This window comes from Physella acuta, unplaced genomic scaffold (assembly GCF_028476545.2).
Source record: "Physella acuta isolate Inbredline_101_S28 unplaced genomic scaffold, ASM2847654v3 ptg000405l, whole genome shotgun sequence".
NCBI lineage: Eukaryota > Metazoa > Mollusca > Gastropoda > Physidae > Physella > Physella acuta.
This window is the reverse complement of record NW_026731924.1, coordinates 1,014,614-1,037,663: the sequence shown is the minus strand read 5'-3', so window position 1 is coordinate 1,037,663 and position 23,050 is coordinate 1,014,614. Positions and strand designations below refer to the sequence as shown.

The window sequence follows — 23,050 nt, the reverse complement described above, 5'->3', positions numbered from 1 at the left end:
AAACACCCCATCACCCCAAACACCCCAAACACCCCTCCACCCCAAACACCTCATCACCCCAAACACCCCACCACCCCAAACACCTCATCACCCCAAACACCTCATCACCCCAAACACCTCATCACCCCAAACACCCCACCACCCCAAACACCTCATCACCCCAAACACCTCATCACCCCAAACACCCCACCACCCCAAACACCTCATCACCCCAAACACCCCACCACCCCAAACACCCCACCACCCCAAACACCTCATCACCCCAAACACCTCATCACCCCAAACACCCCACCACCCCAAACACCTCATCACCCCAAACACCTCATCACCCCAAACACCCCACCACCCCGAACACCTCAGCACCACAACACAAGTCATACACTCCGCAAGTCAAGCAATTGGTGCCATGTCAAAGCACTCCTAGTTCAAATGGACATGTCAATTGTATAGCATGGCTTTATGCGGTACTTGTTGGTACCACATACCTTCTTGTACTTGTTGGGTACCTCATACCTTCTTGTACTTGTTGGGTACCACATACCTTCTTGTACTTGTTGGGTTCCTCATACCTTCTTGTACTTGTTGGGTACCACATACCTTCTTGTACTTGTTGGGTACCTCATACCTTCTTGTACTTGTTGGGTACCTCATACCTTCTTGTACTTGTTGGGTACCTCATACCTTCTTGTACTTGTTGGGTACCTCATACCTTCTTGTACTTGTTGGGTACCACATACCTTCTTGTACTTGTTGGGTACCACATACCTTCTTGTACTTGTTGGGTACCTCATACCTTCTTGTACTTGTTGGGTACCACATACCTTCTTGTACTTGTTGGGTACCACATACCTTCTTGTACTTGTTGGGTACCACATACCTTCTTGTACTTGTTGGGTACCTCATACCTTCTTGTACTTGTTGGGTACCTCATACCTTCTTGTACTTGTTGGGTACCACATACCTTCTTGTACTTGTTGGGTACCACATACCTTCTTGTACTTGTTGGGTACCTCATACCTTCTTGTACTTGTTGGGTACCACATACCTTCTTGTACTTGTTGGGTACCACATACCTTCTTGTACTTGTTGGGTACCACATACCTTCTTGTACTTGTTGGTACCTTGTACCTGCTGGTACCATGTACCTTCTCTCATCCCCCTCATTGCCCTTCTTTTCTTGCTTGACCCCCTTTTCTTACTTGACCCCCTTTTCTTGCTTGACCCCCTTTTCTTGCTTGACCCCCTTTTCTTGCTTGACCCCCTTTTCTTGCTTAACCCCCTTTTCTTGCTTGACCCCCTTTTCTTGCTTGACCCACTTTTCTTGCTTGACCCCATTTTCTTGCTTGACCCACTTTTCTTGCTTGACCCCCTTTTCTTGCTTGGCCCACTTTTCTTGCTTGACCCACTTTTCTTGCATGGCCCACTTTTCTTGCTTGGCCCACTTTTCTTGCTTGGCCCACTTTTCTTGCTTGACCCACTTTTCTTGCTTGACCCACTTTTCTTGCATGGCCCACTTTTCTTGCTTGGCCCACGTCTTCCTTGACCCACATGTTCTTGATTACTGACATATTTTTTTCCAGCCCATTTGAGATTCTAGTTGACCCCAAGATGCATGAGGTGACCCACTTTTGTTTGCCCAAATTGATGCCAGTTCTCAAACACACAACCAGTTACATCCACCAGGTGAGTAGCAAGTTCAAGGACATCAGTCATAGGGTCAGTCAGTGGTTCAAGAAATATCACACATTTTGTTGTGATGGTTGGGTTCAAGAAATATCACATATTTTGTTGTGATGGTTGGGTTCAAGAAATATCACATATTTTGTTGTGATGGTTGGGTACAAGAAATATCACACATTTTGTTGTGATGGTTGGGTTCAAGAAATATCACACATTTTGTTGTGATGGTTGGGTTCAAGAAATATCACATATTTTGTTGTGATGGCTGGGTTCAAGAAATATCACATATTTTGTTGTGATGGTTGGGTTCAAGAAATATCACATATTTTGTTGTGATGGTTGGGTTCAAGAAATATCACATATTTTGTTGTGATGGTTGGGTTCAAGAAATATCACATATTTTGTTTATGGGGTCATCGCTTCATGACGTCCACAAAATTTTTTGGAATTTTGTACACAAAATTTGAAACAGCAAAGTATTAAACAATCTATTTTTTTATTTAATACGATTTTTTTGCTGCACTCGTAGATGCCTTAAAATATTAACCATCATAAGATTTGCTAGTAGTAGCCTCCCTGGGTTCACAACCTCAATCTCTGTTTACTTTATTTCTCGTTTATACCAAAAACAAAATTACTTATTATGTTTTTATTTTTTAGATGTAATGTAAGTATTTTGATGTAAAATTCATCATGTGGATGTCCAGAATGACCCAAACCCTCCAGTCCACAGGCGTCCACAAAAGTCAACTTTTTTCAGAAACACACACTCACACACACATGCACACACAGATTTGTTAAAAATGGATGACCCCTATAAGGAGAGAACATTAATTTAAAAGCGTATTTGATATGGGATGGCAAATGTTTGAAATCAAAGATTGAAAGCCCCTAGGTTGTCAACTTGTGATATGGGATGGAAAATGTTTGAAATCAAAGATTGAATGCTCCTGGGTTGTCAACTTGTGATATGGGATGGCAAATGTTTGAAATCAAAGATTGAATGCTCCTGGGTTGTCAACTTGTGATATGGGATGGCAAATGTTTGAAATCAAAGATTGAATGCTCCTGGGTTGTCAACTTGTGATATGGGATGGCAAATGTTTGAAATCAAAGATTGAATGCTCCTGGGTTGTCAACTTGTGATATGGGATGGCAAATGTTTGAAATCAAAGATTGAATGCTCCTGGGTTGTCAACTTGTGATATGGGATGGCAAATGTTTGAAATCAAAGATTGAATGCTCCTGGGTTGTCAACTTGTGATAAGGGATGGCAAATGTTTGAAATCAAAGATTGAATGCTCCTGGGTTGTCAACTTGTGATATGGGATGGAAAATGTTTGAAATCAAAGATTGAATGCTCCTGGGTTGTCAACTTGTGATATGGGATGGAAAATGTTTGAAATCAAAGATTGAATGCTCCTGGGTTGTCAACTTGTGATATGGGATGGAAAATGTTTGAAATCAAAGATTGAATGCTCCTGGGTTGTCAACTTGTGATATGGGATGGCAAATGTTTGAAATCAAAGATTGAATGCTCCTGGGTTGTCAACTTGTGATAAGGGATGGCAAATGTTTGAAATCAAAGATTGAATGCTCCTGGGTTGTCAACTTGTGATATGGGATGGAAAATGTTTGAAATCAAAGATTGAATGCTCCTGGGTTGTCAACTTGTGATATGGGATGGAAAATGTTTGAAATCAAAGATTGAATGCTCCTGGGTTGTCAACTTGTGATATGGGATGGAAAATGTTTGAAATCAAAGATTGAATGCTCCTGGGTTGTCAACTTGTGATATGGGATGGCAAATGTTTGAAATCAAAGATTGAAAGCCCCTAGGTTGTCAACTTGTGATATGGGATGGAAAATGTTTGAAATCAAAGATTGAATGCTCCTGGGTTGTCAACTTGTGATATGGGATGGCAAATGTTTGAAATCAAAGATTGAAAGCCCCTGGTTTGTCAACTTGTGATATGGGATGGCAAATGTTTGAAATCAAAGATTGAATGCTCCTGGGTTGTCAACTTGTGATATGGGATGGCAAATGTTTGAAATCAAAGATTGAATGCTCCTGGGTTGTCAACTTGTGATATGGGATGGCAAATGTTTGAAATCAAAGATTGAATGCTCCTGGGATGTTGTGCCTCCCATTGTCTCTTGTGGTAGAAATGTTATCAGTTTCTCAAAACTTCCCTCCAGGCATTTGAGTTTTATGAGGAGTTGATGTCCAGCCGCTATCCTTACTCATACTACAAACAGGTCTTTGTTGACCAAGCTTATTGTGAGGTTGCTACCTACTCTACCATGAGTATACTAAGGTATGGCAAGATACTCTAGCTCTTATAATTACTAATGACATAAGTCTCACTTCACCTGCTCGTCCCAGAATTCTAGATTCAAGAAAAACATTTTTTCACTTTACAGATTTGGTAAAAGAATTTTAAAATTTTCTGGTTTGCAGTTTTAAAAAAGACAATTAAAATTTGAAACTTTTGGCATTGTAGAAATTGTTTCTATTATCAAGATTCCCAAGTCTTTTTACAGCGTTCGTCTATTTTCTCATGGCTTGATGCCGCAATATCCACTGCTAATGTAGCTTAACATTGGCTCAGCCCTTTTTTATTTTGCTTCTACTTTCTCATCTGACAGTCAGACTTGGTAATGATCACAAATAGAGAAACAGATTGGTATCAAATTTTATTTGAATCCAATAGAAAGTCATTTTGAGCAGGCTAGCGTTTTGTGTGATGAATACATTTCTTTGTTATTGTTAGTGTTCTTAGAATACTCAAAGGCTACCATTGATTTTTTTTTCTAGGCCTATGTAAACTTCTTTGAGCATGCCTTGTTTCTAATGTTCCTAGATGTTCCATAACTTACTCAACCGATACAAATGACTGACTCTTGATGTTTCAGTACCAATTTGCTCCACCCCCCCAACATCATTGACCAGACCATGGCCTCCAGACAGCTGATGGCCACAGCAGTGGCCCAGCAGTTCTTTGGGAGCTTTATTGCCATGGAGTCATGGACGGACGCATGGCTGACCAAAGGTATCACAGGATACCTGTCCTACCTCTTTAGTAAAAGGACATTTGGCAACAATGAGTACAGGAACTGGGTCATGAGGGTAAGTGCCCTTGTTTCAAACATTTAGGATGGTACGTTCCATCTGTCCTTGGTCTGAGAGGTTCAAACATTTAGGATGGTACGTACCATCTGTCCTTGGTCTGAGAGGTTCAAACATTTAGGATGGTACGTACCATCTGTCCTTGGTCTGAGAGGTTCAAACATTTAGGATGGTACGTACCATCTGTCCTTGGTCTGAGAGGTTCAAACATTTAGGATGGTACGTACCATCTGTCCTTGGTCTGAGAGGTTCAAACATTTAGGATGGTACGTACCATCTGTCCTTGGTCTGAGAGGTTCAAACATTTAGGATGGTACGTACCATCTGTCCTTGGTCTGAGAGGTTCAAACATTTAGGATGGTACGTACCATCTGTCCTTGGTCTGAGAGGTTCAAACATTTAGGATGGTACGTACCATCTGTCCTTGGTCTGAGAGGTTCAAACATTTAGGATGGTACGTACCATCTGTCCTTGGTCTGAGAGGTTCAAACATTTAGGATGGTACGTACCATCTGTCCTTGGTCTGAGAGGTTCAAACATTTAGGATGGTACGTACCATCTGTCCTTGGTCTGAGAGGTTCAAACATTTAGGATGGTATGTACCATCTGTCCTTGGTCTGAGAGGTTCAAACATTTAGGATGGTACGTACCATCTGCCCTTGTTTCAAACATTTAGGATGGTACGTACCATCTGTCCTTGGTCTGAGAGGTTCAAACATTTAGGATGGTACGTACCATCTGTCCTTGGTCTGAGAGGTTCAAACATTTAGGATGGTACGTTCCATCTGTCCTTGGTCTGAGAGGTTCAAACATTTAGGATGGTACGTACCATCTGTCCTTGGTCTGAGAGGTTCAAACATTTAGGATGGTACGTACCATCTGTCCTTGGTCTGAGAGGTTCAAACATTTAGGATGGTACGTACCATCTGTCCTTGGTCTGAGAGGTTCAAACATTTAGGATGGTACGTACCATCTGTCCTTGGTCTGAGAGGTTCAAACATTTAGGATGGTACGTACCATCTGTCCTTGGTCTGAGAGGTTCAAACATTTAGGATGGTACGTACCATCTGTCCTTGGTCTGAGAGGTTCAAACATTTAGGATGGTACGTACCATCTGTCCTTGGTCTGAGAGGTTCAAACATTTAGGATGGTACGTACCATCTGTCCTTGGTCTGAGAGGTTCAAACATTTAGGATGGTACGTACCATCTGTCCTTGGTCTGAGAGGTTCAAACATTTAGGATGGTATGTACCATCTGTCCTTGGTCTGAGAGGTTCAAACATTTAGGATGGTACGTACCATCTGTCCTTGGTCTGAGAGGTTCAAACATTTAGGATGGTACGTACCATCTGTCCTTGGTCTGAGAGGTTCAAACATTTAGGATGGTACGTACCATCTGTCCTTGGTCTGAGAGGTTCAAACATTTAGGATGGTACGTACCATCTGTCCTTGGTCTGAGAGGTTCAAACATTTAGGATGGTATGTACCATCTGTACTTGCTTCAAACATTTAGGATGGTACGTTCCATCTGTCCTTGGTCTGAGAGGTTCAAACATTGTTTGCTCTTAGTGTTGTTGGTTGCTGTTGAATGTATGTCAATGCTGTTGGTTTTTATACTGTAAGTATATAGTGTTTCTTTCAGACATTTTCTCCATGGGGGGGGGGGCACTGGTGAAAAGATTTTATGCTCCCCTCCCCACCCCCAAAGAGATGCCTGAAAGAGACTGTATGTATGTTGATGCTGCTGGTGTTTTACTGTATGTTGATGCTGCTGGTGTTTTACTGTATGTATGTTGATGCTGCTGGTGTTTTACTGTATGTATGTTGATGATGTTTGTCAACAGGATCTGTTAGAAGTCAGTGAGTATGAGCAGAATGTAGGCTATGTCATCCTGGACCCTACCAAGCGTGATGGCAATCATCCTTTCTCTGTACACTCACCCCACACCCTCTCCCCCCGCTACAGTGAAATCTTCTGTAAAAAAGCCAGGCTGGTTGTCAGAATGTTGGAGATAAAAATTGGGACGGAGCTTTTGTTACAGGTAACACTTACCCCAAGCTTATAAAAACTTTTGTTACAGGTAACACTTACCCCAAGCTTATAAAAACTTTTGTTACAGGTAACACTTACCTCAAGCTTATAAAAACTTTTGTTACAGGTAACACTTACATCAAGCTTATAAAAACTTTTGTTACAGGTAACACTTACATCAAGCTTATAAAAACTTTTGTTACAGGTAACACTTACCTCAAGCTTATAAAAACTTTTGTTACAGGTAACACTTACCCCAAGCTTATAAAAACTTTTGTTACAGGTAACACTTACCTCAAGCTTATAAAAACTTTTGTTACAGGTAACACTTACATCAAGCTTATAAAAACTTTTGTTACAGGTAACACTTACCTCAAGCTTGTAAAAACTTTTGTTACAGGTAACACTTACCTCAAGCTTATAAAAACTTTTGTTACAGGTAACATCTCAAGTTTATAAAAACTTTTGTTACAGGTAACACTTACCTCAAGCTTATAAAAACTTTTGTTACAGGTAACATCTCAAGTTTATAAAAACTTTTATTACAGGTAACACTTACCTCAAGCTTATAAAAACTTTTGTTACAGGTAACACTTACATCAAGTTTATAAAAGCTTTTGTTACAGGTAACACTTACATCAAGCTTATAAAAACTTTTGTTACAGGTAACACTTACCTCAAGCTTGTAAAAACTTATGTTACAGGTAACATCTCAAGTTTATAAAAGCTTTTGTTACAGGTAACACTTACATCAAGCTTATAAAAACTTTTGTTACAGGTAACACTTACCTCAAGCTTGTAAAAACTTTTGTTACAGGTAACACTTACCTCAAGCTTATAAAAACTTTTGTTACAGGTAACATCTCAAGTTTATAAAAACTTTTGTTACAGGTAACACTTACCTCAAGCTTATAAAAACTTTTGTTACAGGTAACATCTCAAGTTTATAAAAACTTTTATTACAGGTAACACTTACCTCAAGCTTATAAAAACTTTTGTTACAGGTAACACTTACATCAAGTTTATAAAAGCTTTTGTTACAGGTAACACTTACATCAAGCTTATAAAAACTTTTGTTACAGGTAACACTTACCTCAAGCTTGTAAAAACTTATGTTACAGGTAACATCTCAAGTTTATAAAAACTTTTGTTACAGGTAACACTTACCTCAAGCTTATAAAAACTTTTGTTACAGGTAACACTTACATCAAGTTTATAAAAACTTTTATTACAGGTAACACTTACATCAAGTTTATAAAAGCTTTTGTTACAGGTAACACTTACATCAAGCTTATAAAAACTTTTGTTACATGTAACACTTACCTCAAGCTTGTAAAAACTTATGTTACAGGTAACATCTCAAGTTTATAAAAACTTTTATTACAGGTAACACTTACCTCAAGCTTATAAAAACTTTTGTTACAGGTAACACTTACATCAAGTTTATAAAAGCTTTTGTTACAGGTAACACTTACATCAAGCTTATAAAAACTTTTGTTACAGGTAACACTTACCTCAAGCTTGTAAAAACTTATGTTACAGGTAACATCTCAAGTTTATAAAAACTTTTATTACAGGTAACACTTACCTCAAGCTTATAAAAACATTTGTTACAGGTAACACATCAAGCTTGTAAAAACGTTTAGTGCAGGTAACACTTACATCAAGCTTGTAAAAACTTTTGTTACAGGTAACACCTCAAGTTTATAAAAACTTTTGTTACAGGTTTTGAACAAACTTTTGTCTCTGGCCTACAATGCAAGTCAACAAACTTTTGGGTTGACCAGTTGGACCAACATGCTGCTATCTACTTCATCGGTTAGTACATCATCTGTCACATCATCTGTCATCACATCATCCATCAGTACATCATCTCTCATTACATCATCTTTCAGTACATCATCTTTCAGTACATCATCTTTCAGTACATCATCTTTCAGTACATCATCTGTCATATCATCTGTCACATCATCTGTCAGTACATCATCCATCAGTACATCATCTCTCAGTACATCATCTTTCAGTACATCATCTGTCATATCATCTGTCACATCATCTGTCATCACATCATCCATCAGTACATCATCTCTCAGTACATCATCTGTCAGTACATCATCTGTCAGTACATTATCTGTCAGTACATCATCTGTCAGTACATCATCTGTCAGTACATTATCTGTCAGTACATCATCTGTCAGTACATCATCTGTCAGTACATCATCTGTCAGTACATCATCTGTCAGTACATCATCTGTCAGTACATCATCTGTCAGTACATCATCTGTCAGTACATCATCTGTCAGTACATCATCTGTCAGTACATCATCTGTCACATCAGCTGTCTGTTGCTTGCTCACTACTTTACAAATATCTTACAACAATAGACAAGATATTTACGTTAATTCATAAGAAAATTTTTAATGAGCTAACTGTAACATGTTTTTCAGTTGGCTGGAAAATGTTTTGTTATCTAATAGCAGTTTATCTAACAAAATGTGTTACACAAACTTTTTTTTTTTAGTTTTTAAAGATTATCTTCACTGTAACCGGCAAGGACATTGAGCCTTTCATTGACATCTGGGTGTATCCTTTAGTCTCATGTAGTATATATATGTCATGATATATCTAATGGCAGATGCTGTATATATTGGCATGGGCTGTATGTAATGACCAATACTAAATGTAATGACATCTGCTGTATGTAATGACCAATACTAAATGTAATGACAGATAGTGTATGTAATGACAGATGCTGTATGTAATGACCAGTACTAAATGTAATGACTTATGCTGTATGTAATGACCAATACTAAATGTAATGACAGATGCTGTATGTAATGAACAGTACTAAATGTAATGACCTTGTACTGGTGAGACTTGTAATGATGCCTTAACTCAGTGTCCCAGATACCAAGGGGGATGTGCCAGATTCACGGGGAATTTTGTTTTCAACAGAAAGAGAAATGTGGTGGAGCTTGACATTAGACAGGATTTAAATGCGCCAGGAGCTTTAAAATATGTGGTAAGCAAGCTCTGACACAAATCCATTAGGCCATTTGAAAACTGTCTCCCCAAGAGATACTTTTAACTTGAACTGAGTCAAGTTGGAAAACTTATTTTTGGAACTGTTTCTGTTTAGTCACAAATGAAATAACTGCCAGTTTCTTTGAAGGACTATCAATGTATGTATCAAACAGACATTTGCAGTTCTCTTTATAGTTCTTTTAGTCCTCTCTAACTTGACCTGACCCCACCCACCTGTCATCATGCAGATGCTCAGGTCTATGGTGTGTCCTTGACCAATTTTAAAATGTCCTTGAAATGTTTTAGTCGGTGTGGTCCAGTCGCTAAAGCTCATGGTTGCTATATTAATAAGTCTTGAGTTCAAACCCTCGGGCCGATGAGGATTTTCTTGGAGAGACAACTCCAAAATCCAAGAACTGTTGCCTTGTAGTTTGTTCTTGGTTGGACAAAGGCTATGGCAGCAAATCAAACAACTGCTGCCTTGTAGTTTGTTCTTGGTTAGACAAATGCTATGGCAGCAAATCAAACAACTGCTGCCTTGTAGTTTGTTCTTGGTTGGACAGAGGCTATGGAAGCAAATCAAACAACTGCTGCCTTGTAGTTTGTTCTTGGTTGGACAGAGGCTATGGAAGCAAATCAAACAACTGCTGCCTTGTAGTTTGTTCTTGGTTGGACAGAGTCTATGGCAGCAAATCAAACAACTGCTGCCTTGTAGTTTGTTCTTGGTTGGACAGAGTCTATGGCAGCAAATACAAAAAGAAATCAGAGCCAATGGTCTGAATGGTGCATAACCAGTTGACACGTATGCATAACCAGTTGACACGTATGCATAACCAGTTGACACGTATGCTTTATGGTGTTGGAGGAAATCACTTCCAACAGTAAAATTAAGAACTAAGCAGAAGAAGAAGGAAGTTTGAAAAACCTGAAAACTCAGTCAAATTGTCGAGAAAAAAATTTCATGCCCTCCCCCTCCCCTTTTTTAAAACTAATGAATGATTTGATTGATGGAATAAACTTTAAGGCTTGATTAGTTTAATATCAGTAAATGTATGGTTATATCAAATGTTTAGTATTTTAAAGGTAAATGTATGGTTATATCAAATGTTTAGTATTTTAAAGGTAAATGTATGGTTATATCAAATGTTTAGTATTTTAAAGGTAAATGTATGGTTATATCAAATGTTTAGTATTTTAAAGGTAAATGTATGGTTATATAGATTATATATATATGGTTATGGTTAGGTTGAGTTTTATAACAATTTTCAAGGTACATTAAATGTTAATAACAACAATTTTTTCAGGGAACATTAAATGTGACAATTCAAGAGCTAGATGGATCATTTAATCACCAGTTTAAAATAGAAGAAAATAAAACAAAGTTTGAGATCACTTGTCACTCCAAAAGTAGAAGGTAAGTAGGTAGTAAATAGAATGTAACTAGGTAGTAAATAGAATAATAGTAGGTTGTAAGTAGCTAGTAAATAGAATGTAAGTAGATTATAAGTAGTTAGTAAGTATAATGTAAGTAGATGCAGGCCAACTAGAGCCAAGTCTGTCAAATGTCCTTTGATGAATGCACATATGCTGCAGGCTATGTTGGTTTTACCTCTCATCAAATGTCCTTTGATGAATGCACATATGCTGCAGGCTATGTTGGTTTTACCTCTCATCAAATGTCCTTTGATGAATGCACATATGCTGCAGGCTATGTTGGTTTTACCTCTCACCCCCATCTTATCCACCTACCTTCAGTAGTCCACAGTTTTAGCATCATTATTAGAATGTACATATAATGTTATTTAAGGCCAGCCTCCTACATTTACACCAGCTTTGTAGAAATGTTTATGAGCCATTACAAACTACTCATTCACATTTTAACACTCATACTCTTCACTTTCCCAGAACCAGATTTTTAACTCAATTTTTCACTTGTTTTAGTGATCCTAATCCATCCACGTTTCATGGTAAATAAAATGATTGTACCTTTATCTTCACCATAAAAAAATGTTTCCCTTTCAAACCTGACGGTCTATGGGGCAAGTCAAGTAGAGTTCACTTGTTTCTGTGACTTCGGCATATGAAAAGATAGTGTGGTCAGCACTATGCCCAGCCGCCTTTACTTTCCCTAACGTGAGTTAGGTACCCATCAGAGTTGGGTGGACTCAGGGACGGTCTACTGACTTGAACCCGGATTCGAACTCGAGACTTACGGGTTAGCAGTCCAGCTCTCTACCGTTAGACCACTCCGTCCCATCATATACGGAGTATAGGGGACTTATTATTTTAATCAGGCAAAAATTATAAATGCAGGTTTATAAAAATTTCTGCATATTATGCGTAATTGAGTCGGAAAAGCTGGGCTTTACAATTATGTGTGTCTGTGAACATAATAACTTGCGCAACTTTACAGCTAGCTTGATGAAATTTCATATATAAGTATGACATCAAATTTGCAGTTCTGTTTCAACTTTTGAGCAATTTCCGATAACCTGAAGTGGAACTTATTCTACTTTTGATTTTTCAAAAGCCTATAATTTGAGTACTGTTAAAGATAGACAAAATTCTGACAAATTTTGAGTTATTTCCATTACGCTATTTACGCTATTTTCGATTTCTCAAAAAAAAAAAAAAAACGCAGATGACTTTTTAAACTACTCATTATACACAAATTGTTTGTCATTCACTTGGTGCACAATTATTTTTTTCTATGAGATTCTATTTTTAAAAGTTTAAGTAATTAAACATGGATTAAAAATCATGTCTATATCCCGCGTTGACATCCCCTGTAGTGTTATATAAGAATATTCGAGAAAGTTTTGGGGAGATCACTCCCGGTTTATTTTGTTAGTACAAAGATTGCATGAAATCTTCTTTAGCGAGCATCCTACTCTAAGTGAACATAGTAGGCTCGGTCCACATAGAAACTTTGAGTAAAAAAATTTAAAATGTTTCAAAACTAAGTGAACATAGTAGGCTCGGTCCACATAGAAACTTTGAGTAAAAAATTTTAAAATGTTTCAAAACAAGATTTCAAAGTACGTTATGAAAACTAAAAATAATAGATTAGACAGCCTGGTTCTAGGGAAGCAACATATTTAAACATGCATAAACATAAGTAAACACGCATATAAGTGTAACCACTTGTGCATGTTTATAACCACACATGCACATTTATAACTGCTCATACACATTTATAACCGCACATACACATTTATAACCGCACATACACATTTATAACCGCACATACACATTTATAACCGCACATACACATTTATAACCGCACATACACATTTATAACCAGTCTTATTTTTCCTATGATTTGTTCCATTCAAGGAACAAGAGAAAAAAGATTCCATTGATGACTGGGGAGGAGGTGGACATGGATTTATCAGCCATGGAGTGAGTAACCATCCACAGGAGGGTGGGGGGGGGGAGTGAGTAACCATCCACAGGAGGGTGGGGGGGGGAGTGAGTTACCATCCACAGGAGGGTGGGGGGGGGGAGTGAGTTACCATCCACAGGAGGGTGGGGGGAGTGAGTTATGCACAGGAGGGTAGGGGGAATAAGGAGGGAGGGGGAGTGAGTTATGCACAGGAGGGTGGGGGGAATAAGGAGGGAGGGGGAGTGAGTTATGCACAGGAGGGTGGGGGGGAGTGAGTAACCATCCACAGGAGGGTGGGGGGAGTGAGTTATGCACAGGAGGGGAGGGGGAATAAGGAGGGAGGGGGAGTGAGTTATGCACAGGAGGGTGGGGGGAATAAGGAGGGAGGGGGAGTGAGTTATCCACATGGATGAAGAGAACAAAAGAAAAGATAGAAGACTGGGGTGTTGTTGTATAGAGGTTTTAGGAACAAAGTATTGACAGACTAGGTAGAAGACAGGAGAAGATTTATGAATATATTATTTATACCTTTTTTACAAGCCCAAGAGGTAATTGACTTTTTTTTATGTCAGTGTTTGTTGTAGATTCTAGAATGTTGTGTCACTGTCTGACAACTTTGACACATTTGACATGAAAAGTTGTTGCAGCTCAGGTTAGGCATAATGTTTCTAAACTTGATGACTCCCCTGCTCTGACTCCATTGTCCTGACTCATTCCAGTGCTGACTCTCCTGTTCTGTGGCTGCGCTTGGACCCAGACATGCACCTGTTGAGGACAGTCAACTTTGAGCAGCCAGACTACATGTGGCAGTATCAGCTTAGGTTTGAGAGATGTATTGTGGCACAATTTGAGGTGAGTTAGGGATGTATTGTGGCACAATTTGAGGTGAGTTTAGGGATGTATTGTGGCACAATTTGAGGTGAGTTTAGGGATGTATTGTGGCACAATTTGAGGTGAGTTTAGGGATGTATTGTGGCACAATTTGAGGTGAGTTTAGGGATGTATTGTGGCACAATTTGAGGTGAGTTTAGGGATGTATTGTGGCACAATTTGAGGTGAGTTTAGGGATGTATTGTGGCACAATTTGAGGTGAGTTTAGGGATGTATTGTGGCACAATTTGAGGTGAGTTTAGGGATGTATTGTGGCACAATTTGAGGTGAGTTTAGGGATGTATTGTTGTTGCTTTTAATTGCTGTCCTATTAATGTATAATCCAGCTGTCTTTGTTTGAGCAGGCAATTGATGCTTTAGGCAAGTTCCCAACACCAGCTTCAAGGGCTGCCCTGACAGACACCATAGAGAACGAGGAGTGCTACTACAGGGTCAGACAAGATGCCTGCTACTGCCTAGCAAAGGTCACTATCTGGAAATGATCTAGGGTTTAGGCCTATCCCATCAAGCAATTGGGGTGGGAGGTTAGGCCTCATTTGTCAGAAGGGGGGGGGGGGGAATAGACCTATCTTGTCAGACAATGGGAAAAGGAGGTTATGCCTATCTCATCACACCGGGGGGGGGGGGGGCAACTAGGTCTATCATCAGGCACTGAGGTGTGTGGTGGATAGTGATATATTGTAAACATTTGTAAACATACTTTTGTTATTATAACAAAACATTGGGGCATACTTTTGTTATTATAACAAAACATTGGGGCATACTTTTGTTATTATAACAAAACATTGGGGCATACTTTTGTTATTATAACAAAACATTGGGGTATACTTTTGTTATTATAACAAAACTTAGAGCATACTTTTATAATATAACATAAAAACTTTGAAGGGGAGGGGGCATAGAACCTTTTCATAAGTCATCCAACAAGTAACATTTAGCTGTTGGTACATCATCCAACAAGTAACATTTAGCTGTTGGTACATCATCCAACAACTGCTGTTTCTCTCAGATTGCTAATTTGATGATCGGAACATGGACTGGCCCACCTGCAATGATTGCAATCTTCCGCAAGATGTTTGGGTCTCATTCTTGTCCTTTCATTGTCCGACAGAACAATTTCTCCAACTTTCAACATTATTATTTGCTAAAGGTAAGGTCCTTTCATTGCCCAATATCATGACAATGCCCTAGATCATGAGTTCCTGTATTATATTTCAGACCATGCCCCAGATCATGACTTGTTATATTTCAGATCATGACTTGTTATATTTCAGACCATGACTTGTTATATTTCAGACCATGCCCCAGATCATGACTTGTTATATTTCAGATCATGACTTGTTATATTTCAGATCATGACTTGTTATATTTCAGACCATGCCCCAGATCATGACTTGTTATATTTCAGATCATGACTTGTTATATTTCAGACCATGACTTGTTATATTTCAGACCATGCCCCAGGCCATGGCTAGACTGAGAGACACACACAACTTGTGTCTGGCTGAGATCACCAAGTTCCTACTGGACCTTTTCAAATACAATGACAACTCTAGAAACAAGGTAAAGTTTATCTCACTATCCCTCATTGGTAAAATTGATCTCACTATCCCACTTTGGTAAAATGTATCTCACTATCTCACCTTGGTAAAGTGTATCTTACTATCTCACCTTGGTAAAATGTATCTCACTGGTCTGACAACTATTTTAAAATTTTATTTCCTGTGGTCTAACAACTATTTTAAAATTTTATTTCTAGTGGTCTGACAACTATTTTAAAATTTTATTTCCAGTGGTCTGACAACTATTTTAAAATTTTATTTCCAGTGGTCTGACAACTATTTTAAAATTTTATTTCCAGTGGTCTGACAACTATTTTAAAATTTTATTTCTAGTGGTCTGACAACTATTTTAAAATTTTATTTCCATTTCCAGTGGTCTGACAACTATTTTAAAATTTTATTTCCAGTGGTCTGACAACTATTTTAAAATTTTATTTCCAGTGGTCTAACAACTATTTTAAAATTTTATTTCCAGTGGTCTGACAACTATTTTAAAATTTTATTTCCAGTGGTCTGACAACTATTTAAAAATTTTATTTCCGGTGGTCTGACAACTATTTTAAAATTTTATTTCTAGTGGTCTGACAACTATTTTAAAATTTTATTTCCGGTGGTCTGACAACTATTTTAAAATTTTATTTCCGGTGGTCTGACAACTATTTTAAAATTTTATTTCTAGTGGTCTGACAACTATTTTAAAATTTTATTTCCAGTGGTCTGACAACTATTTAAAAATTTTATTTCCAGTGGTCTGACAACTATTTTAAAATTTTATTTCCAGTGGTCTGACAACTATTTTAAAATTTTATTTCCAGTGGTCTGACAACTATTTTAAAATTTTATTTCCAGTGGTCTGACAACTATTTTAAAATTTTATTTCCAGTGGTCTGACAACTATTTTAAAATTTTATTTCTAGTGGTCTGACAACTATTTTAAAATTTTATTTCCAGTGGTCTAACAACTATTTTAAAATTTTATTTCCAGTGGTCTGACAACTATTTTAAAATTTTATTTCTAGTGGTCTGACAACTATTTTAAAATTTTATTTCCAGTGGTCTGACAACTATTTAAAAATTTTATTTCCGGTGGTCTGACAACTATTTAAAATTTTTATTTCCGGTGGTCTGACAACTATTTTAAAATTTTATTTCTAGTGGTCTGACAACTATTTTAAAATTTTATTTCCAGTGGTCTGACAACTATTTAAAAATTTTATTTCCAGTGGTCTGACAACTATTTTAAAATTTTATTTCCAGTGGTCTGACAACTATTTTAAAATTTTATTTCCAGTGGTCTGACAACTATTTTAAAATTTTATTTCCAGTGGTCTGACAACTATTTTAAAATTTTATTTCCAGTGGTCTGACAACTATTTTAAAATTTTATTTCCAGTGGTCTGACAACTATTTTAAAATTTTATTTCTAGTGGTCTGACAACTATTTTAAAATTTTATTTCCAGTGGTCTAACAACTATTTTAAAATTTTATTTTCAGTGGTCTGACAACTATTTTAAAATTTAATTTTCAGTGGTCTGACAACTATTTTAAAATGTTATTTCCAGTGGTCTGACAACTATTTTAAAATGTTATTTCCAGTGGTCTGACAACTATTTAAAATTTTTATTTCCAGTGGTCTGACAACTATTTTAAAATGTTATTTCCAGTGGTCTGACAACTATTTAAAATTTTTATTTCCAGTGGTCTGACAACTATTTTAAAATTTTATTTCCAGTGGTCTGACAACTATTTTAAAATTTTATTTCCAGTGGTCTGACAACTATTTTAAAATTTTATTTCCATTTCCAGTGGTCTGACAACTATTTTAAAATTTTATTTCCAGTGGTCTGACAACTATTTTAAATTTTTATTTCCAGTGGTCTGACAACTATTTTAAAATTTTATTTCCAGTGGTCTGACAACTATTTTAAAATTTTATTTCCAGTGGTCTGACAACTATTTAAAATTTTTATTTCCAGTGGTCTGACAACTATTTAAAATTTTTATTTCCAGTGGTCTGACAACTATTTTAAAATTTTATTTCCAGTGGTCTGACAACTATTTTAAAATTTTATTTCCAGTGGTCTGACAACTATTTTAAAATTTAATTTCCAGTGGTCTGACAACTATTTTAAAATTTTTATTTCCAGTGGTCTGACAACTATTTTAAAATTTTATTTCCAGTGGTCTGACAACTATTTTAAAATTTTATTTCCAGTGGTCTGACAACTATTTTAAAATTTTATTTCTAGTGGTCTGACAACTATTTTAAAATTTTATTTCCAGTGGTCTGACAACTATTTTAAAATTTTATTTCCAGTGGTCTGACAACTATTTTAAAATTTTATTTCCAGTGGTCTGACAACTATTTTAAAATTTTATTTCCAGTGGTCTGACAACTATTTTAAAATTTTATTTCCAGTGGTCTGACAACTATTTTAAAATTTTATTTCCAGTGGTCTAACAACTATTTTAAAATTTTATTTCCAGTGGTCTGACAACTATTTTAAAATTTTATTTCCAGTGGTCTGACAACTATTTTAAAATTTTATTTCCAGTGGTCTGACAACTATTTTAAAATTTTATTTCCAGTGGTCTGACAACTATTTTAAAATTTTATTTCCAGTGGTCTGACAACTATTTTAAAATTTTATTTCCAGTGGTCTGACAACTATTTTAAAATTTTATTTCCAGTGGTCTGACAACTATTTTAAAATTTTATTTCCAGTGGTCTGACAACTATTTTAAAATTTTATTTCCAGTGGTCTGACAACTATTTTAAAATTTTATTTCCAGTGGTCTAACAACTATTTTAAAATTTTATTTCCGGTGGTCTGACAATTATTTTAAAATGTGGTTCCAGTGGTCTGACAACTATTTTAAAATTTTATTTCCAGTGGTCTGACAACTATTTAAAATTTTTATTTCCAGTGGTCTGACAACTATTTTAAAATTTTATTTCCAGTGGTCTGACAACTATTTTAAAATTTTATTTCCAGTGGTCTGACAACTATTTTAAAATTTTATTTCCAGTGGTCTGACAACTATTTTAAAATTTTATTTCCAGTGGTCTGACAACTATTTTAAAATGTTATTTCCAGTGGTCTGACAACTATTTTAAAATTTTATTTCCAGTGGTCTGACAACTATTTTAAAATTTTATTTCCAGTGGTCTGACAACTATTTTAAAATTTTATTTCCAGTGGTCTGACAACTATTTTAAAATTTTATTTCCAGTGGTCTGACAACTATTTTAAAATTTTATTTCCAGTGGTCTGACAACTATTTTAAAATTTTATTTCCAGTGGTCTGACAACTATTTTAAAATTTTATTTCCAGTGGTCTGACAACTATTTTAAAATTTTATTTCCAGTGGTCTAACAACTATTTTAAAATTTTATTTCCGGTGGTCTGACAATTATTTTAAAATGTGGTTCCAGTGGTCTGACAACTATTTTAAAATTTTATTTCCAGTGGTCTGACAACTATTTAAAATTTTTATTTCCAGTGGTCTGACAACTATTTTAAAATTTTATTTCCAGTGGTCTGACAACTATTTTAAAATTTTATTTCCAGTGGTCTGACAACTATTTTAAAATTTTATTTCCAGTGGTCTGACAACTATTTTAAAATTTTATTTCCAGTGGTCTGACAACTATTTTAAAATGTTATTTCCAGTGGTCTGACAACTATTTTAAAATTTTATTTCCAGTGGTCTGACAACTATTTTAAAATTTTATTTCCAGTGGTCTGACAACTATTTTAAAATTTTATTTCCAGTGGTCTGACAACTATTTTAAAATTTTATTTCCAGTGGTCTGACAACTATTTTAAAATTTTATTTCCAGTGGTCTGACAACTATTTTAAAATTTTATTTCCAGTGGTCTGACAACTATTTTAAAATTTTATTTCCAGTGGTCTGACAACTATTTTAAAATTTTATTTCCAGTGGTCTGACAACTATTTTAAAATTTTATTTCCAGTGGTCTGACAACTATTTTAAAATGTTATTTCCAGTGGTCTGACAACTATTTTAAAATTTTATTTCCAGTGGTCTGACAACTATTTTAAAATGTTATTTCCAGTGGTCTGACAACTATTTTAAAATGTTATTTCCAGTGGTCTGACAACTATTTTAAAATTTTATTTCCAGTGGTCTGACAACTATTTTAAAATTTTATTTCCAGTGGTCTGACAACTATTTTAAAATTTTATTTCCAGTGGTCTGACAACTATTTTAAAATTTTATTTCCAGTGGTCTGACAACTATTTTAAAATTTTTATTTCCAGTGGTCTGACAACTATTTTAAAATTTTATTTCCAGTGGTCTGACAACTATTACCGTGCCGCCCTAGTGGAAGCTCTGTCTGCAAGCATCACACCTGCTGTCACCAATGTCTCACTCATCACAGGGTCAGCTTCAGTCTTTTAGTGTCACCCCAACCAATGACCTAAGTGTCACCCCAACCAATGACCTAAGTGTCACCCCAACCAATGACCTAAGTGTCACCCCAACCAATGACCTAAGTGTCACCCCAACCAATGATTTAAGTGTCACCCCAACCAATGACCTAAGTGTCACCCCAACCAACAACCTAAGTGTCACCTCAACTAATGGCTAAGTTTCTGACCTGACACATTGCTCTTGTCACTGACAGGCAAGTTGTGACATCAGACACATTGTCAACAGAAACCAAGCAAGTCCTGGAGGAGGTGGTGCGGTGCTTAAATCTAGAGAAACTCATGCCCTGCTACAGATACACGGTCACTGTCAGGTAAGTCAATCACTCCCATCTGTCAGGTAAGTCAATCACTCCCGTCTGTCAGGTAAGTCTATCACTCCCGTCTGTCAGGTAAGTCAATCACTCCCATCTGTCAGGTAAGTCAATCACTCCCATCTGTCAGGTAAGTCAATCACTCCCATCTGTCAGGTAAGTCAATCACTCCCATTTGTCAGGTAAGTCAATCACTCCCATTTGTCAGGTAAGTCAATCACTCCCGTCTGTCAGGTAAGTCAATCACTCCCATCTGTCAGGTAAGTCAATCACTCCCATCTGTCAGGTAAGTCAATCACTCCCGTCTGTCAGGTAAGTCAATCACTCCCGTCTGTCAGGTAAGTCAATCACTCCCGTCTGTCAGGTAAGTCAATCACTCCCATCTGTCAGGTAAGTCAATCACTCCCATCTGTCAGGTAAGTCAATCACTCCCATCTGTCAGGTAAGTCAATCACTCCCATCTGTCAGCACCAGTTAGAGTACACTTTCTTTTAACCCACTCCCTGTACACTATCATAACACTCCCCCCCCCCCCCCACCCACAGCTGCCTGTACACTATCAGGACCCTTCAGAAGCTGGGTCACCTGCCAATAGACTCAGATGTTTTCAAAGATTATGCCCAGCCCGGAATATTCCGTGATGTCAGGGTGGCAGCCATCACATGTCTGGTAGATTTTATACGAGGTTTGTAGCCACGTTTGTAGACTTGTTTTTATATCATGTTTGTAGCCCATGTTTATTGATCTTGTTTTTAGAACATGTTTGTAGACTTGTTTTTACAACATGTTTGTAGCCCATGTTTTTAGAACATGTTTGTAGCCCACGTTTGTAGATCTTGTTTTTAGAACATGTTTGTAGATCTTGCTTTTTAGCAGAGGTTTAACACTCCAATTTTGTGTACCTGACCCAAGTTCTGAGTACCTGACTGATGTACTGAGTACCTGACTGATGTACTGAGTACCTGAATGATGTACTGAGTACCTGACTGATGTACTGAGTACCTGACTGATGTACTGAGTACCTGACTGATGTACTGAGTACCTGACTGATGTACTGAGTACCTGACTGATGTACTGAGTACCTGACTGATGTACTGAGTACCTGACTGATGTACTCATTTGTTAACCCGTGGTTTGTTTGTTGTAGGGGATCTGACTGGTGACCACCTCAGGTGGGTCTTGGATTTTATTTTGAATGAAAAAGATCCATACCTCAGGTAAGCTGGACACACTAGACACAGTGGACACAGTGGACACACTAAACACAGACACAGTGGACACACTAGACACAGTGGACACACTAAACACAAACACAGTGGACACACTAAACACAGACACAGTGGACACACTAAACACAGACACAGTGGACACACTAAACACAGACACAGTGGACACACTAAACACAGTGGACACACTAAACACAGTGGACACACTAAACTCAGACACAGTGGACACACTAAACATAGACACAGTGGACACACTAAACACAGACACAGTGGACACACTAAACACAGTGGACACACTAAGCGTGGACACAGTGGACACACTAAGTGTGGACACAGTGGACACACTAAACACAGACACAGTGGACACACTAAACACAGTGGACACACTAAACACAGACATAGTGGACACACTAAACATAGACACAGTGGACACACTAAACATAGACATAGTGGACACACTAAACATGGACACACTAAACACAGACACAGTGGACACACTAAACACAAACACAGTGGACACACTAAACATAGACACAGTGGACACACTAAACATAGACACAGTGGACACACTTAACATAGACACAGTGGACACACTAAACTCAGACACAGTGGACACACTAAACATAGGCACAGTGGACACACTAAACATAGGCACAGTGGACACACTTAGCATAGACACAGTGGACACACTAAACATAGACACACTGGACACACTAAACATAGACACAGTAGACACACTAAACACAGACACAGTGGACACACTATACATAGACACAGTGGACACACTAAACACAGACACAGTGGACACACTAAACTCAGACACAGTTGACACACTAAACACAGACACAGTGGACACACTAAACACAGTGGACACACTAAACAGACACAGTGGACACACTAAACACAGACACAGTGGACACACTATACATAGACACAGTGGACACACTAAACACAGACACAGTGGACACACTAAACACAGTGGACACACTAAACACAGACACAGTGGACACACTAAACTCAGACACAGTGGACACACTAAACATAGACACAGTGGACGCACTTAACACAAACACAGTGGACACACTAAACACAGTGGACACACTAAACTCAGACACAGTGGACACACTAAACATAGACACAGTGGACACACTAAAATCTGACACAGTGGACACACTAAACACAGTGAACACACTAAACTCAGACACAGTGGACACACTAAACATAGACACAGTGGACATACTAAACTCAGACACAGTGGACACACTAAACACAGACACAGTGGACACACTAAACTCAGACACAGTGGACACACTAAACACAGACACAGTGGACACACTAAACACAGT

The 23,050-nt window shown here is 37.4% G+C and overlaps 1 protein-coding gene across 1 annotated transcript in view; it reads left to right on the top strand.

The window, feature by feature from the left end:
- The window catches only part of LOC131942401 (transcription initiation factor TFIID subunit 2), a 49,447-nt gene that overhangs the window by 10,030 nt on the left and 16,367 nt on the right, over nt 1-23,050 (top strand). The window contains exons 8-24 of the mRNA XM_059302249.1: nt 1,581-1,683; nt 3,880-3,998; nt 4,597-4,810; nt 6,655-6,852; nt 8,568-8,660; nt 9,364-9,425; nt 9,750-9,864; nt 11,171-11,280; nt 13,203-13,268; nt 13,971-14,103; nt 14,487-14,606; nt 15,152-15,292; nt 15,595-15,705; nt 20,028-20,116; nt 20,362-20,478; nt 21,024-21,163; nt 21,626-21,695. Coding sequence (XP_059158232.1) covers nt 1,581-1,683; nt 3,880-3,998; nt 4,597-4,810; nt 6,655-6,852; nt 8,568-8,660; nt 9,364-9,425; nt 9,750-9,864; nt 11,171-11,280; nt 13,203-13,268; nt 13,971-14,103; nt 14,487-14,606; nt 15,152-15,292; nt 15,595-15,705; nt 20,028-20,116; nt 20,362-20,478; nt 21,024-21,163; nt 21,626-21,695 — 2,001 coding nt within the window. The remainder of the gene's footprint in view (nt 1-1,580; nt 1,684-3,879; nt 3,999-4,596; nt 4,811-6,654; nt 6,853-8,567; nt 8,661-9,363; nt 9,426-9,749; nt 9,865-11,170; nt 11,281-13,202; nt 13,269-13,970; nt 14,104-14,486; nt 14,607-15,151; nt 15,293-15,594; nt 15,706-20,027; nt 20,117-20,361; nt 20,479-21,023; nt 21,164-21,625; nt 21,696-23,050) is intronic.